The 16545-nt window shown below is 42.4% G+C and overlaps 1 protein-coding gene across 7 annotated transcripts in view; it reads left to right on the top strand.

The window, feature by feature from the left end:
• The window catches only part of nfic (nuclear factor I/C), a 155864-nt gene that overhangs the window by 85558 nt on the left and 53761 nt on the right, over positions 1-16545 (top strand). For all 7 annotated transcript variants that reach the window (XM_088907947.1, XM_088907943.1, XM_088907941.1 and 4 more), the window contains exon 3: positions 12374-12445. In XM_088907947.1, the coding sequence (XP_088764073.1) occupies positions 12374-12445 (72 nt within the window). The remainder of the gene's footprint in view (positions 1-12373; positions 12446-16545) is intronic.

The following is a 16545-nucleotide window of genomic DNA, read 5'->3' as shown; positions in this document are numbered from 1 at the left end:
TCCAGGTTATATGTTAAAAATCTAGCTTTGATAGCTAATCATCTGTTTGTTGCAAAGGCAGTATACAGTAAAGCATTACTGTTATTTACTGTAATTGGTTTAAAATTGCTGATTTGTAAAAATGTCCTCATCAGTGGGTTTCAGGAGTAATACTATTTTCTGTCTGGTATTGTTCTGTAATTGTACTTGCTTTCAGTAGCAGCTCTTCCCTGATGAACTCTTAACAAAGGGTAGTTATAATAAGTTTTAACCACTTCTACTGCACTTCATTGCTCTAAGTTCTTGTAGAAATGGATTGGTCTTGGCATTTCTTGGTTGTGAACACTGCAGCCAAGTTTTCAGGTGCGCGGGTCACAGCTACAGACACGCTAACCCTGCACGTTCAGTGCTGTCTCAGTCTGGAAAGCATGGTGCATGTCCAGCTGATAAGCAGGTGGTGATGCTGAAATATTTGCACTTGGGCAGAAATCACCGTTTTCATGCAAAGTGAGCAGAGTTCAGTGCAGGACCAAGTCCACCACCAAGAGTTTTCTCATGTATCACAAGAAATGAACCCTGAAGTGGCAGAAAGATTTTCTTCATACATGAATGAGTGTGTGTGTCCCAGCAATTGTGTGTACGAGAAACTGGTGCTTTAGTGTCTGTTAGTGTGCGTATGCCGTCTCACGGGCCTTGCAAATGACATGTTGTGCTTGAACGGAAAACATTGCTGAGGAAATTTTATTGCCAATCCAAAGATGGTGGGTGGTTAGGCTGTTTTATATAAATATATATTTTAATAAGGTCTATGAAACGCATCCAAAAATAACTTAAAAAGAACACGCCGTTCGCGTCTGGTTTTTATATTGTGGCTTTCAAAAGAAGGAAAAACGGAATTTTATAATTTCTTACACACAATACAAGTGGCCTTCTCTGGAACTATCAAATTGCACACTAGTCGGTATTGTTATTTAATAGCACTCTGTATTGGAATAAAAAGCTCTGCTGGAAACCTGCAGGGCTAACAATGCTAACTAGTGTCAAGAGATTCAGAGATATTCTCTTTGGCAGTCCAAAACACCTATCTCTTTTGCTTTTGGAATTTCTATTTTTTTGCAAGTGAGGGTGTGGTCCACCAAATGTTTATCTTTATCACTTGTTCTAGTTTGAAGGTTTGGGCAGATATACAGTATAATAATGCAATAACTGCTGGACATAGTGTAATTTGCTTGCATTATAAATACCAAACTAGACTTCTACTCCTGCAGTGCAGGGACGGCGAGTACTGCTCCACATAAAAGAGGGTATTAATTGTCTTCATCTCCATGCAGTTTGCCAAATAAGGGGACTGCAGCTTTAGCTGTAATCATGAAATGGTTTGCCTAAAGGGATCATTTTAGCAATTTGGTTTATATCCTCCTTAGAAAAATAGATACAAGTACAAAACACAATTGAAGCCATTCAATGAATGAATTCAATGAATTCAGACATTACATTGAATGGCTTTTTTCCTGAAAGAAGACTGATGAATTAAGAAGAACACATGCCAGTATTTTATACATGCCAGTATGAAACTAGTAATAAAAAGTCATTATTTCTGTTGCTGCCAAAAGTACTTTTTTTGCTTGTCTATTTTTGTGTTACCTTGAGAACTGGTACTTTAATTTTACTTAACCACAGAGAAGTATGCTTTTGTAATCACTGACATCTGGGCATACTGCAAATGTTCTGCTTGCAAGTGACAAGGAGGAATAACTGACTGTACTGGTGGGGTAAAGTCTTCCCACATGTGGTTCCTCCTGTGCAGCCATTTCAGACGTCTTGAGCACATGTGGTATACCTCGCTTTTCTTTTCTGTTTTTTTTTTGTGAAATTAATTTTTGGAAAAGAAAAACGGCTTATTATTTTTTTGTTCTTGCAAATAAAAAATGCCCCTTATGATTTATTGCTGATTATGGTTGCTGATTGATCTCCTTCTTTTATCTGTCTTTCATTCTGGTGTCATAGGACACATTTAGGGTCAAAAGTAGTTTATTATGCATTTTATTTCCTAACGCGTCAAGGTTTTTCTTCATGAAACATATAATATGGGCACTATTTTTTACACAGCCTCTCTGTCTTAACATAGAACTTTCTCGACATATTGCCAATTTGTGGCCTGGTTTGGAACCAGCACAACATGTTATCCCGTTTTGGACAGTCGGACCCCCATCCCTGCCAGTTTCAGGCTGCCCAGTTTGCCCAGAATGTGGAGGTGTGAGAAGGGAGGACTGCATGTACAGTATAAGACTTTCTGGCACAGGCTATAATAGTATGTGATAATCTCTAATGGCACTTTCCCCTCTTCATTTCCTCCTTCCTGCTCCTCTGGTGGTCAGCGTTCTTGTTGCCTTGGCACTGGCCTGTTTGTGTACTGGCCACCATACAGCATGTGATCACTAGCTTGGCTCAGACGTGGTTGTTAAGAGTGTTTGGTTCCCACATACAATGGAAGGGGTTTTCAGTCACTTATCTCCAACCTTCAAAACAATTATTATGCAAACATGTTATATTTTCTATTTCCTGTGCACACCCCAGTCGTCAACCTGCAGAAGCTGCACCATGGGGAGCAAGAATCGGTGTGTTTTCGAGAGACCGCTGAAGTGTTTTGAAGTGTGTTTAATGTTTCGAGCCTTTGCAGTTTGACTGACCTGGGCTGTGACGGAAAAAAGGAACAAATGAGCTCCGTTATTTCGCCTGGGCTGCCCCCTGGGACAGTGCTGCATGGTGCGAAGTATGGAATTGCTTCCTGTCATCAAGACAGCTGCTGTGCGGCATAGTGCAAACTATTAAAGGAGTTTTAAAGACGAAACGCAGTGGTAAGAGCGAGCTTCTATGGAGTGTGCACACAAAGGTTTCAGCACCCCTTCTGCAGCTGGCAGCTGTGCCCTTTAACGCACATGCCTCAGATGCCCACTGTGTTATTACTGCCACCTTGTAATTGGCCCCCAGCTCTGATTGCTGCAGGAAGCTGCAATTTGGAGGAAAAGGTCAACCAGAGCAATTATCAACCCAGCATTTAGTGCACTTTCACACAAGCAAGCTCCTCCAAAATCAAAGAGCAAGAGTCTGGGAGTGCATGACTAAAGTCATCTGGGTCATTTGAGCTGTACGTTATTTGCACTATATATTATGCACACCTGTGTATATGTATATGTGTTACACTTTCTTTAAGTGCTGTTAGTACACTGCCAAGAAGCCTAATGTCATTTTTTGGTATTTGGAAAGGGAGAGGGGTTTTGACAGGAATATTGAAAGCAATATTCACAGACACCCACAGGCATGACACCCAACCTAACAATCCCGTCTTCCTTTCTTGGAGACTGTAGTCATTTCTCACCCTTTGTTCCTTGTGAATGGGGCAGCTTCACAGGTTTGTTCATTCACACTGTCATAACTCCTTTGTCTCTCTGAAAAAGTGCATCATTTCACAGGATAAATGATATGTAGCCATTTTTTTTGTGAGATAAGAAATAACAACAGTTACCCTGTTGTACTCAACTGCAAATTGCTATTGAAAATTTGATTCTGCACATTGTGGATCAAGAAAAAAAATGTCAGTGGATGTCCTAACATCAAACCAAGAATTCCCCAGCAATCCTTGTCCAGCCCACTACACAAAGTTAAATTTTAATACAAGTAATGTTGTATATTTCTGCCCATGTTTTGATTGTGTGTAAATTATTGATTGAAGGAGCTCATCCAGTCCAGTCTTCACGATACTGGAATTGAGTGCTAAATGCCCTTGAGTCTTTGGCTCTGAGGAAACACACCAAAGGGCTGCACGCTGGAGAAATGGTCTGCATTGCTCCTCGCAGCTCTTGGGCCCTGGGTTCAATGCTCTGGTTTCCTCCCACAGTCAAAAACCAGTTTATGGTCAACTGGTTCATGGGAAAATTGGCCTGAGACATGAGTGTGTGCGTGTCTGGCATGAACATTGAAAGTCCAGGGTGCACCCAGACTCCGGGTCCCCAGCGACCCAGAAAGAAGTGGTTAGAAAATGGACTTGATGGGTGGAATCCCATCCATTGTAAGCAATTGTTAGAGATTTAGTTTTAAACATATTTTCAGCGGGAGTGGAGTGCTACAGATTTTGGCTGGTTGGAAATGTCCTGGCCAGTGGGATCTTCAGAAACAGCATCGTCTTTTGCAGCTATCGCTCAAAGGTCTTCCCCTTAGCTCCCAGCCAGATTTGATATGACAGCAGAATTTGAACAGCTCCTCCACAGTTGAATCTTTTAGAGAACCTTTAGGATTTCCTGCACCCATAACTGGTCTCTAAATGCTATGGCCTTGCCAGTAATTGGAAGCTAATTATTACTGTAACTCAGTTGGCAGGTGGCCAGGCTGTGGGGTAATTTTCACTTACTAAGCTGCACGGTTCAAGGGAGGAAGATGTGTCAATTCTGAAGCAGCGCAGACCTCAAGACAGGCTGCAGCAGTCTCCCGAGAGTGGCAAGAGATCTGCTGTCCTCTGAGAGGGTCTTTCAGGGGAGTTCATAGCTATGATACTTGCAGCTTGTCCATGTGAATATCATGATAATAGACAGCCCTTGAAATAGAGAGGCAGAGGATGCTACAGCACATGCCTTTTGTGCAGTTGTGAGCTTTGGGATCCTCAGATGTTCTGGTGAAAAAAGGAGCTGCAAATGTTTCACATATGGTACTGCTGCAGATCCTCTCAATCCCCAGAGTTCAGCACCTTCAACCTAATTAAAGAAAGATACCTTAGAGCTGACTTTGTACTGGTTTGTAATGCTGCCAGTGTCTTCGGAATGATGCCTGTTGGTTTGTCTCACTTGAGTGACATTTTTAGAAACATCCTGCTGTACAGTATGTCTGCCTCTAGACTAACCCCGTTTTCAGGACCTTGGATATCCAAGGGGAACATTAATCAGGGGCAGCACAGTGGCGCAGTGGTTTGCAGTGCTGGGGCCCGGGTTCAGTTCTAGACCTGAGGTGCTGTCTGCGCGGAGTTTGCAGGTTCTCCCTGTGTTGGCATGGCTTTCCTTCGGGGGTTAACTCCCAGACTCCAAAGAGTCCGTACTGGTAGGTTAATTGGCTTCGGGGAGAATCATTCCTGGTTTGAGTGTGTGCTTTAAGATGAGCTTATATTCCATCCAGGGTGTGCCCTGCCTGGCTAGGATAGGCTCCAGCTCCCCCACGACCCTGAATTGGAAGAAGCAGTTAGAAAATGGATGGATGGACATTAAACAGTTCTTCCTTAACTCCATCTTTATTCAGTTCAGCAGAGTGTGATATGAATGTTTATAGTAAACTCTGGATTGTATACATAACACGAGCCATTTCCCCATCCAGTAAACTCAGTGTGACACACGGAACAATTGGTCTTTACTTTTTTTAATTCAATGCAAAACAGCCGCACCGTGGGTGGATCTGTTTTTTTTTTTAAATTTATTTGGAAAATTCAAAAAGCAAAAATCATGATCTATTTTGTTGTGCCTGTTTCACATGATTAAAAGGGAGTCATTATTGATGACACCTTTCTCATAATGAAAAGGAAAAAAATCAACTCACATGAAGGAACTAAGCAAGTCACCCGCTGCTACTTCAGCATTTTGTTTTTGTTTTGGTTTTTTTCTAGAGGGAATGTGGTGAAAGTAACCGTTTCCCATTTAGAACGAGCAGCTTGTCTCTCTGGGCTCTGCTTTCTCTCGGGAGAGAAACCGGAGGATCCCCCCACCCCGACCCCACCCCTCCAGTCGTTTTCTCTCCCTCTGTCATTTTCCTCCTCTCCCTGTGTCTCTCTCCAGCTCTTTCTAAATGTTAATCAGCAGTGGGAGCGCGCGGGTCGATGGCCGGGTCGATAGCGCTGATGCTGCCAGCCTGAGCTCCGCGACTCGGCGCGCTGTGCAGTTGGAGGAGTATTGATCCGCTTGTACGCCGCTCACCCGCCAGCCCCAGAGCCACCTCCTCTCAGGCTCCTCCCCGCAGGCGAGGGGCTCCCGGGGGCCAGACTTCAGCGCGTCAGCAGTGGCGGAGAAGAAGCTATATCAGTTCACCTGTTGGCTTCACCCAGTCTTTATGCAAAGCTCATGTAAAGGAGAAGATTCGTTTTTTTTTTTTAATGTAGTGAGCATTGCGGGCTGAGGGAGATTTAAAATTAAATTTAGATTTCCCATATAATTCGCCACTTGTTAGTCGTAGTAACAGACAGAATAAAACCGTGTTAGGCCTGGGTTTTAATATGGTACGTATTTCATGTGTGATTTTTACCACACTGTTATGTGATATGGTTTTAACACAAGGGAGTGACCGCATACTGTAGCTTTTATATGTTACCGCAGTGGTGATGCACAGGTATAGCACAAAAGGTAGGAGGGCAGGCACAGGGTGCAAACCATACAAGGAATGCAGTTAAGATCATAGAGGTGTGGTACTGAAAGCATCTGTCACAGGAATAACACAACAACACGCATGAATAAACAACAGAGCTCTTCGTTTACGTCTGTAAGAAAAACTCTTCGGATGTGAGAAGAGATTGCCCCTGGTCACAGATTTTATTTGAGGATTGGTAGAGGAAGCCTGATAGCACCAAGCGCCACTCTGCTCTAAAACCTGATTAAATTGTCTAGGAGAAAAGAAGATCTGGCTCAGCAGTGTGATTGAGTGAAATTTCATCTGCCTGAACTCCTCTGGGGTTCTGTGTGGATGGCAGAGACAAGGTGAGGGCAGCGATTCTCAATGGAAGCTGTGCATCATCTGAAAAAAAACTTAGGGTTGCCAAGGTCCTTCATAAGAATTTGGTTTCCATTGTTCACATGCAAGAAACATAAATATACTGAACCAAAAATAATTTTTACTGTTATTCATGTCGCCTTACATAGTACCAGATGATTTCTGTTTTATAAAACACTTAAAGACAGTTCTGATACTTTTGAATAATGCCTGGTCGTCTCAGTTTCACATTTATGAATACCCATATGTATTATGTCAGTTCTTTGTCTTCAGTCTCACAGTTGCTTCAAAATGTGAAAAAATAACATAAAGATTTGAAATTGTAAAATTTGTTCTGTAAACCTATTGGGAATCGAGACTTAGGTTACACAGTGACATGAATTCAGTGTTAAAGTAAGATTTGATAACTAATGTTTCAGATTTTATGTGCCATTCTCTGACAGAGCTGTGTCTTAAAGAATATTGCAGCAATGGAAGTACAAGAGCCTCATTAATGTAACAAACAAATTGCAGATTGTGTTTTTCAAACAAAGACTAGCAGGATCTCTGGAGTTATTTATTTTTTTAAGGAGCTCTGCACCTACAGAGCTGTGCTGACTTTAACTCTGCCCCCTTCAGGACACTGGCAGACTGTGCAGGTCTTGGGATATAAAAGTGACTTTGTTTTGTGGCTGAATTGAGAACGACCAACTTGTCACACTTGGGGACACTGAGCATGATTACAGCCTAGAGCCCCAGAAAAAGTGTTTATCCGCAGCACTGTTTCCTTCTGCTAATGCCCTTTTTGTGTTAACACAGTTGGATTGATTGCACTGCGTTTATTCAACATATTTGCATTCATTTTTCACTTTGTTAAGGCTTTGCATGTTTTTCCCTTGCCGCCCCAGTGCCGCGAGAGGCTCATTGTGAGGCTTTCCAAGCCAGGGCAGCACTGCTGCTGCGAGGGTGATGCCACTGTACTGCGGTGCGCCTTGTTTAGAGAGGACTTGGCAGGGCTGCGGCCGACACCTCCGCGCTCCTCTTGGCAGCACAGTCGGCGCTCCTGGATGCCGTGGGGGGTGCGAGAGACATCCGTCTCTGTCTGTCCGTGAGGAAAGCACCTGGGTTCCAGATCCGAGAGCAAAGGAAACGCTGCCCTGAAGGATGAGATTCTGCTGCCATTCATATATGCCAGTTTATTAGCTCTGCAGCAGAGCTTGATGTTCAGCACATTTATTTAACCCCAGTACAGATGAAAGCACGCATTAAGTAATCTGGATTGTTGGCAAATACTGTGTTGGAGCTGGATTACGGTGTAGAACTGCCTTAAGATGCAAGGTTGGATAAAACTTTCATTCGTTTCATACAGATAGAAAAAGGGGACTGTGCAGCGACTTGGAGGCTGAAATGCAAAACCCAAATAATTTTTTATATTATTTTAACGATCTGACATACAGCGAGGTGGTTTTCTCCTCCTCTCCCTGAATTTCTGTGTGTGTGTGTACTTATTCAGGCTCTAAATACAACCGCTCCCAGAGTTTAACAAGAAGTCTGTAAAATCTTGTGAAGCCTGCAGATAACGAGCGAACCCAGTTGTGCGTGTGTGTGTGTGGGCTGGGGTTTTTTACGTTTTAAGGTGGGTTGTGCCATCCAGATATACAGCTTTAAAGATAAGAGGGAACCTCTGTAACTGTGCCTTTAAACATTTCCTGTGTTGCTATTTAGCTGTTACTAGCTTAATTCCTGAGTTACTCCACTGGAATGTCTTTCACGTTAGGTCATTTCACAGCAATGTTCTCTGCCAACTCTTAGCTGGCGTTCTTCTCCCTTTCTTTTTTTCTTCTGAAGGGGGTGATTTGGCACATGGACATGTTGGCACTGCTCTACAGGGCCGGCAGTACTTTATATTCTCCTGCTCTGAAGGAGGGGGGGGGGGTAGACAGAGAGAGAGAGCAATATAAAATGGCTGCCAGCTGCACTCTCCTCCGCACATGAAATGTCTGCCAAAAAAACTCTGGCGCTCAGCAGACCTGAGCCAAAGAAGACTCGCGTGAAAATAAAATAGAAACAACAACAAAAAAAAGTTTATTTACAGTACGTGGAATAAGCGAGAGGCAAGGGAGGGTGTTGGGGACCATTTATTTCAAAGAAATGACAATACCAGTTGCCACATCTCCTGCACAGCGTTTCTGTAAGCACACGAAGGAACAGTTCTCAGAAGACGCAGGAATATCACGCCGTGGAGCAATGTGCTGGTGAAACCAGCGGCCTCGTTGCCTCCCGTGCTTTATCTGGCCAGCGAGCAGCGTTTGTGCAGAGACTCAGCAAAGTGCTGTGGATTCACACGTCGAAAGCAGAAGGAATATCCTCCCCTAGAAGTCTGTTAAGATCAACCACTACACAAAATGGCTGCCCCATCCCCCCCACTCCTGATAGAAAATGGCTGTCGGATACAGCTCCTGCTTTGACATCATTCAGTGGCGCGGGTTCCTCCAGATTTGTTTTTGTCTTACTTATAGTCAGGGGGCTACTCAGAAAAAGCCCAGAAACGATTGAGAAATGAAGCACGCCGCGTGTCTCGGTGTCCGTCGAGCAGTTTGAGCACTTTTCCAACCCAACGTTTTTTTTCTTGTTTTGCGTTTTGGCTTGTTCTTGGTTCTGGTGTATTTTTCCCCGCGCGCAGTAAAAAAGTGAGGTGCGGGGCTGTTGACGGAGTGCAGGGCTGTGCTGTGCCTGTGCCCTTGCTCTCGGTCTCTCTCTCGCTCTCTTCTCTCGCCGCCTGGACTGGATCCCCACCGAGGGCTGCCTGCCCAGCCAGCGCCGCTCGGGGAGATGGGATTTTACTTTGCAGGAGAAAAATTGGAATTGTTCCTTCTTCTTGGCTGGCAGTGCCCCAGCTGGCTACAAACCCATCAGAACTATGATTGGCACTCCTCCTGAAAATAAATAAAAAATCAAACTTCTCGTATCTGGAGACAGCAGCTAGACCTGTTGCCCTTCAATGCCTTGCATCACACTAAATGTAGCTCTGGGTTTTTGCATTAAAGGGCATCAGCAGATTTTCCAAATCCATCCTGCACACTATCATACCAGTAATGTGATTTAGAGAACACACGTTCTCTGTCTTGCCTAATGTTTTCAGAGATGCTTTAGATTGCACTAAGGGGGAAGGGCTTGCAGTAGAGAGGAGAGACGACACAGAACTGCCAAATTTAAATAATCTTTTGTTTAAATCGATTTGAATTACACTGATTCGTTGTGTAGAACTGCAACTTAAAAGTGCCTTTTGTAATCTACAGTCTTTGAAATCCCTGAAAGAAATAATACTTAATGTCGACTCTCCTGGTCCTTTGCTATTCCACTTATCAGGAATTTTAATGGTTTGTATCACGGAAATACGATTTATCCGGTTGAGATGCCATATTGCTTCCAATGATTTTGAGGAAAATAATTGTCTTTGTTGCATCGCGGAGTTAAAAACAAGAGGAGGCCATTAGGCCCATCTAGCTTCCTTATTTGCTAGAGAAAGTAAGGTTTGCAAATGATCTGTGTGCTGCTCCTGAGGTGTCATAATACTGTAGGTGCCAGTTCAAACAAAATCTGTCACGGGACTGACCAGTATGTGTGTGTTGTGGGTGTTTGTGGATTGGCAGGCAACCAGTATCTTTTAACAGATTCCAGTCTGCGGATAAGCAGGCGGACAGACACACACACAATACTGTACATTGTGAAGAACAGAAGGCATGCTTTCCTGGTCAGTCTCTTTGACAGCCCTGGAGAAGACGCACAATCCAAGCCTTGAGCTGTGAGCTGGCCTTCAGTCACTTGTGCTTCCTCTGGTCTTGCTGTCTGCCCAGGCTCATTTTAGTGGTGAAAATATTCTGGCGACATCAAACCCAGACCGTCCCCGCCTTGCATCTCGGCTCTTTTGGGAGGAGGCAACCCTAGATTCTCAGCTTAAAACAAAAGACAAGTCTGCGTTCTGCACTAGCAGAGCCCCAAGCCCTGACTTGCAATTCTGGTCTTTTCACATCTTCATCTTGAGCAAATATATGGCTCTTTTTATCATCGGTAGAATTTTGTCTTTACAGAAATTAGAAGGTGAACGGGGCCCAGTGCAATACTTTTTTTTTACTGAGGTCAGAATTTGAAAGAGACTGTGTGATGCCTGTTTCAACAAGAATGACATTGGCAGAGTAGGCTCTATATGCATCTCCACGGCCTCTGGGAGTGTATCGGTGTGTTGGGTGTACCTTAATGGTAAAGCATTTGCTCTCATAAAAAACTGTAGTGTACCAAGCTGTGTTTTAAGATCCGTTTTAGTAAAGAAAGGTTAAGTTTGGACCTTGACACCTTGACTGGAACAAGATATGGAAGTACAGGTTGGCTGGAGATACAAGATACAGAAAATATATATTTAGAATTAAAGCTCTGCCTTAATTACACTGTATGTTGTTTAAACCACTGTAATAGGTGTCCCAGAACCTCAGAGGCTATGCTACAGTGTGCCGATGAAAGGACTGTGTTTAATAACAAAGCTGTCCAGACTCGGCCCCCTTATTCTTCGCCACTGTAGAGGGCGTCCTGCCTGTAGGATAACTGGCGCTCTCTCAGCTGTCCGTCGGAGGCTGCCTGCTTTACTCGATCTTCATCCCCTGCCAGCCGAAGACTGACTGACGCGTTGGCAAACGTCCCCCCTTCTCAGCCAAGGCGTGAGACTAACAACAACAACAACAACAACAACAACAGCAACAACCCGGTTAAAAAAAAACCCTCTCCTCGGCAGCTGTTTTTGCACCCTTCTGGCCTTCCCTTTCATACCAGTTTGTGGCCTTGGCTTTCTGCTGACACTCTCACTGCCTTCTATTTATATCCTCTGGGAAGGATCAGTTGCTTGTGCTCTGCAGAGCACTAGGCTGGTCACTCGTGCACAACCTCAGAGAACCAGCAGCCTCTATCCCTGTGCAGACTCGGGTTAACCCTTTCCTGCTCCGTTCATGCATTTTGTTGTGTGTGGGTTCTCTGTGTAGCCACTTTCCTAAGTCACGCTGGCAGTGTACAAGTACTGTCCAGGCCCGAAATGATAGGTTTAAGGAAAACATACAGGGTTGTCGGTAAATACAGTTGCAGGAATTATCTTTAATTATCTTTTATGTATTGTCTTTCTATGTTTTACTGAACTAAATTTGACTAAATATTCACACCTTTCATATTAGGAAATAACTACCGACAAGACAAAGTTGTTCTTTACAATGGAAAAAAACTGTTGTCTTTGATCATTTCGATCATTAAATCACCCTCTGGGACATGACCACGCATGTGGCTGGTGGTTTCTCAGGACATCTGGAACACAACTGTAATGCCAGCAATCGGGGGCTGTGATTTTGTACTCACTTAACGGCAATCTTAAAGGAGAGCAGATCTTCGAGCACCAAAGGGCATGTGAAAACTCGGATGGCTTTCACTTCTGAGGTGACTTGGCGGTGACCTGAATAGAGCTCTTCATTTGCAAATAAATGGACTACACCGTTTGATTTGGGGATTATTCACTATGTGAAGATGTTGGTTATAAATGGAATCTCAACACTTTTACGAGAACCTGTTAACATTTAATTGTAAATACTCCAGTGCCTTTGATATTGAAGTGTTTTTTGTTGTTGTTTTTTCCTTCTTTCAGAGTCTGAACAGAGTAGCAGTCCAAGAACAGGGATCGGTTCTGACCAGGAGGACAGTAAAACAGCCACTATGGGTAAGAGTGCTTTCTGTAGTCCCATACATCTGCACCTTCAACACACCAGCACAGCGCCACTGCCTCCCATCAGTGTCTACCCACAGTCAGGAACAGCACACTTCATTCTGAGGTGTGTGCAGAAAGAACCTCAAGAAATATTGTGATATGGCACAAAAATACCAATATGAATAAAATAAAGATGTAGAGGCTTCTGTGTCACCAAAACCCATAAATGAATGACAAAATGTGGAGCAAGTAAAGGTTAATTCCTTGCAGAATTGAGTGATGTGATATGGAAGTTCGAGTAGTGAATTGCGTCAGCATGCACTGGCTGCTGAAGAACACGTGAAGGCTAATTCCAAGCTGAGAAGAAAATAACCCACAATGTTTGGGCTGTTGAGCCCTCTTTAGGTGAAGAAGGTGAGCTTGTAGAAGTCTTAAAAGTACAGGAATGAACTACGTCTCTAACTATACAGTATACAGTAAATAATATACAGTATGTTGTTTGTAACACTATAGACAATCCCAGGAAGGTTATCCAATAAACATCATATAGGGCAGGAAGAGGAAGTAGACTCCTGTACAGTATATCCAGAGTGTTAAGGCCCTCTTGTCCATGCAAAGTGTCAATAATAATCTTAATAATAATAATGTCTGAATGCACATGAGTAGTAATAACTTTTACTTTTAAAAACATGCAGAGCGTTTTTATATGTTTTAGGTTTTGCATACCTTTGCTCAGGACTTTCATTGCTGCAGCTTCCACTTGGAAAGTTATTTTCATTCTGGCAGTTTTACTTCCCTGCTTTTCACAAGTGATGAGAAGCACCAATTCCCTCTGGATGTGTATCGCTGTGATTGTGTCCTCAATCTGAAGCACCTTGAAGCATTGTGCAGAGTCAGCTCTGTCCTCCTGTTACGTGAACTGCTCTGTTTTCTTTGCTTGAGATAAAGCTGAAACATGTACAGTATGATGCACTTTGAGCCTTAAAATATCCCCTTTGTAGTGCACTTGCTTTTGGAAAGCAGGGCTGGTTTTCTAGACATCCGAGTGGGATAGGGTTTATAAACATTTACAAATGGCCTATTAATATACATAGTTTTTATAGCCACCAGTTTTTGATTTTCCACTTGATGATTAGCATAACTCCCTACTACAGTCCCTTTCACCACAGAGGTAGACATCATGGCCATGCATCTCCTGAAATGTGCACTGCTTCCTGTGTGCCTCTTTTTTCCACTGTTGAACAGCAGAGATCAGTGCCTGAGATAAAAAAGACATGGATTTCTATGACAGAACCACAAGCTCACAGGCCCCTCACAATCCATGGGGTTTGGCGTTGCATGTTGTAGTTTAATTAATCCTAGTCAATTTCTCAAGCCACCCTACCCCAGTGGTTGTGAAATGTGTCTTGGCGGAATTCTAGACACATAATGCCGTGATGACATACAGTACTGTAGGCCAGATTCAAAGCAGTGAATTCTAGGCTATAATGTGCAAACTGCTCTTACACCAGAGAGGCCTTTGATTATTTGAGACACTCAGGAGTCACCTTTCATTGTGCTCAGCATTACAGTGATGCTAAGAGTATGTAAAAAATTTGAAGGCCCATTTAAAAGAAAATCATAATGTTAAAACAAAGTGTTTTAACTTGTTAAACAAAGAACTATGTAAACAGCTTTATATAGGGTCTGTCTTGGGAACTAGTTATCTAGTGAGTCCCTGAGTTCACAGAACAGATACACAATCCATTGAGCTCAGGAAGCAGTGGGAGGGCAGAGGTCATGCAAAGAGGAAGTTACTGGGAGGGCTGTTAGGTGGCCACAGGAAGCAGGCTCTGTGTTTTACTGGTGGGCGGATGTGTTGGGGTGAAACCTGCTCAGTGGGAGATACAGTGGGTTATCAGCCCTTATAACCTCTTTACCTTGCAGTTACCACAAAACCACAGTTACATCATAGCTAGGGTGGAATTCTGACTACTGAGGTGTGCTGCCAGCAGATTTGTGTAGCTTCTCTAAGCCATTTACAGTAAGAGCAGACATCTACTGTAAACTGCACTCTCCGATCAGTGATGCAGATGACAGAATTCCCCCAGTGGGTTTGTGCATTCAGCTCATGTCTTTGAGCAATGCAGTGCAATCCACTTCTCCTTGCATAGAATAGGGAACTCCTCTAAAAGCCATTGCATTGCTAAAATGAGAGTTAAAATCAGAGACCATTTTATAAGAGTGAAAATTAAGTTCTAGAAAACACTTTAGCTTGCTGCGGTGATCAACAGATAAAGGCACACATTCCAGCCCGCTGTTACCACCGGCACATGATTTTAAATCATATCAATAAGTAATTCTGTTATAATCCTTAAAATTGTTGTTTGCATTCTGTTAATATTATGAGAAGCTGAAAATGCTTTTTGTAATAAAACTTTTTATTTGCTTTGTGATCGATACAGTATAAACCCATTGTGATTTTGAAAACATAAAATAAACTGCATTAATATTGCAATTTATTTTTCTTTTTACAAATAGATCAAAGTTGAGCATTACTCAAAATTTTGCAGTTGTACATTGTATTTTGCACTTGCTTCATAATTGCCTCCTACCCTACTGTAAATTAACATATCCTCTCATACTGCCTGCTGTGCACAGTTAGCTCCCCCCACTGGGGGGAAACATAGACTCATTAAGCTCTTAAATGCATATTTCTGATGGTATGTATAATCATGATGATATAAACTTGTATAGATGTTCCTTCTAACAATAAAAGAGGTAGATGTGGACATGTTATAGCTAAGTTTGTCAGGAGTCTAGAGCAATAGATTGGTCCAGGAAACGCTAAGCATTTTACAGGCTTTATCTACAAAGACCTGCCTACACTAGATATCTTTCTTTAAAGTAGCTTCATGGCTATATCGAAAGTCCTATGAGTTTGTTTTTTCCTCTTTTCAAAACTGTTTCGATTTTGCAGATTGGCTTGTGGATGAAGTCCAACACCTTCACCAACACTGCTGAACCCATAGTAATCTAAATATTTTGCAGGCACATAGTTTGTAATTCATCAAAGTTTTCATCAGGCATTTTAATTGCATCATGCAGATATTGATCAGAAATGAAACTGCCATGCTGAGCCTGTTGGACTCCTCTGGAAGGGGAACTGATCTGATTATGCTACATAGAGCAACACAGCTTTGGAATCTGAAACTGTAAATAATGGATTTCGAATGTGGTGATGCTTAGAGGCAAGTGAGGATTAAACTCTTCTCCTTTATTTAATGTCACAGAGGTTGTGCTTTCCATTAACTTTCTCACCTCATCCTTCATCTTCCCTGTAGCACACTTGGAAACTACCAAGGAGTTTCGCCATTTTATGATTTCGGTTATAACTACACTTATTAATAAACTTGATTTGGGCTAAAGCAGTGATGCACAACTCCAGTCCTGGAAGGCCACAAAGCTGGTAAACTTTTGTCCCACCTCTTCTCTTAATGAGCTGCTGTAATGGAGCTGATCATTGGTATACAGCTTTTAATGATTTAAAGAGATAAAGAGAACATCCTATTCTGTCTCTCGAGAGCAGTAGTTATCCATCTGTAGGCTAAAGTGAGACATGTCAATACCTACAATAGTCTTTAGGAAACACCCATTTCAGTGTTTCAGTTCCCTCGGTTATCACATGAGCTGGTTTTTTTATTTGGTTTGAGTACTTCACTGCACTGCCACACAGTTTGACAGAAGAAAAAGGTTGAACTGTTGAAGATAACATGTTAAATTCTAAAAAAAAAAAACTACTAGATGTTTAATTTAGCATTCAAATATTATATTTGTATGGATGATCTGAGATTCAGTGAACATCTGACTTCCTTTTTTAATGTACTTTAATATTTGAATTGTTTTCCTACTTCTTGAATGTGTCTTCTAATATGGCTGAAGCCCTAGTTCCACAAAGATGTAATTAAGTAATAAAGATGTTACATTCGTATTATTATTGCTATTTTAATGGAACCCTCATTTGTCTGATTGGTTGTAGAGAATACTAAGTCAACCCACAGCTGCTTTTAAATAACTAAAGAACATACAGAGATTTAGTTCTTTCTGACTGGGAAGATGGTTTTAATTATAAG

Source organism: Atractosteus spatula, chromosome 28 (genome assembly GCF_055471065.1).
Source record: "Atractosteus spatula isolate fAtrSpa1 chromosome 28, fAtrSpa1.hap1, whole genome shotgun sequence".
Lineage (NCBI taxonomy): Eukaryota > Metazoa > Chordata > Actinopteri > Semionotiformes > Lepisosteidae > Atractosteus > Atractosteus spatula.
The sequence above is the reverse complement of the archived record's forward strand: the minus strand, read 5'-3'. Positions and strand labels throughout refer to the sequence as shown.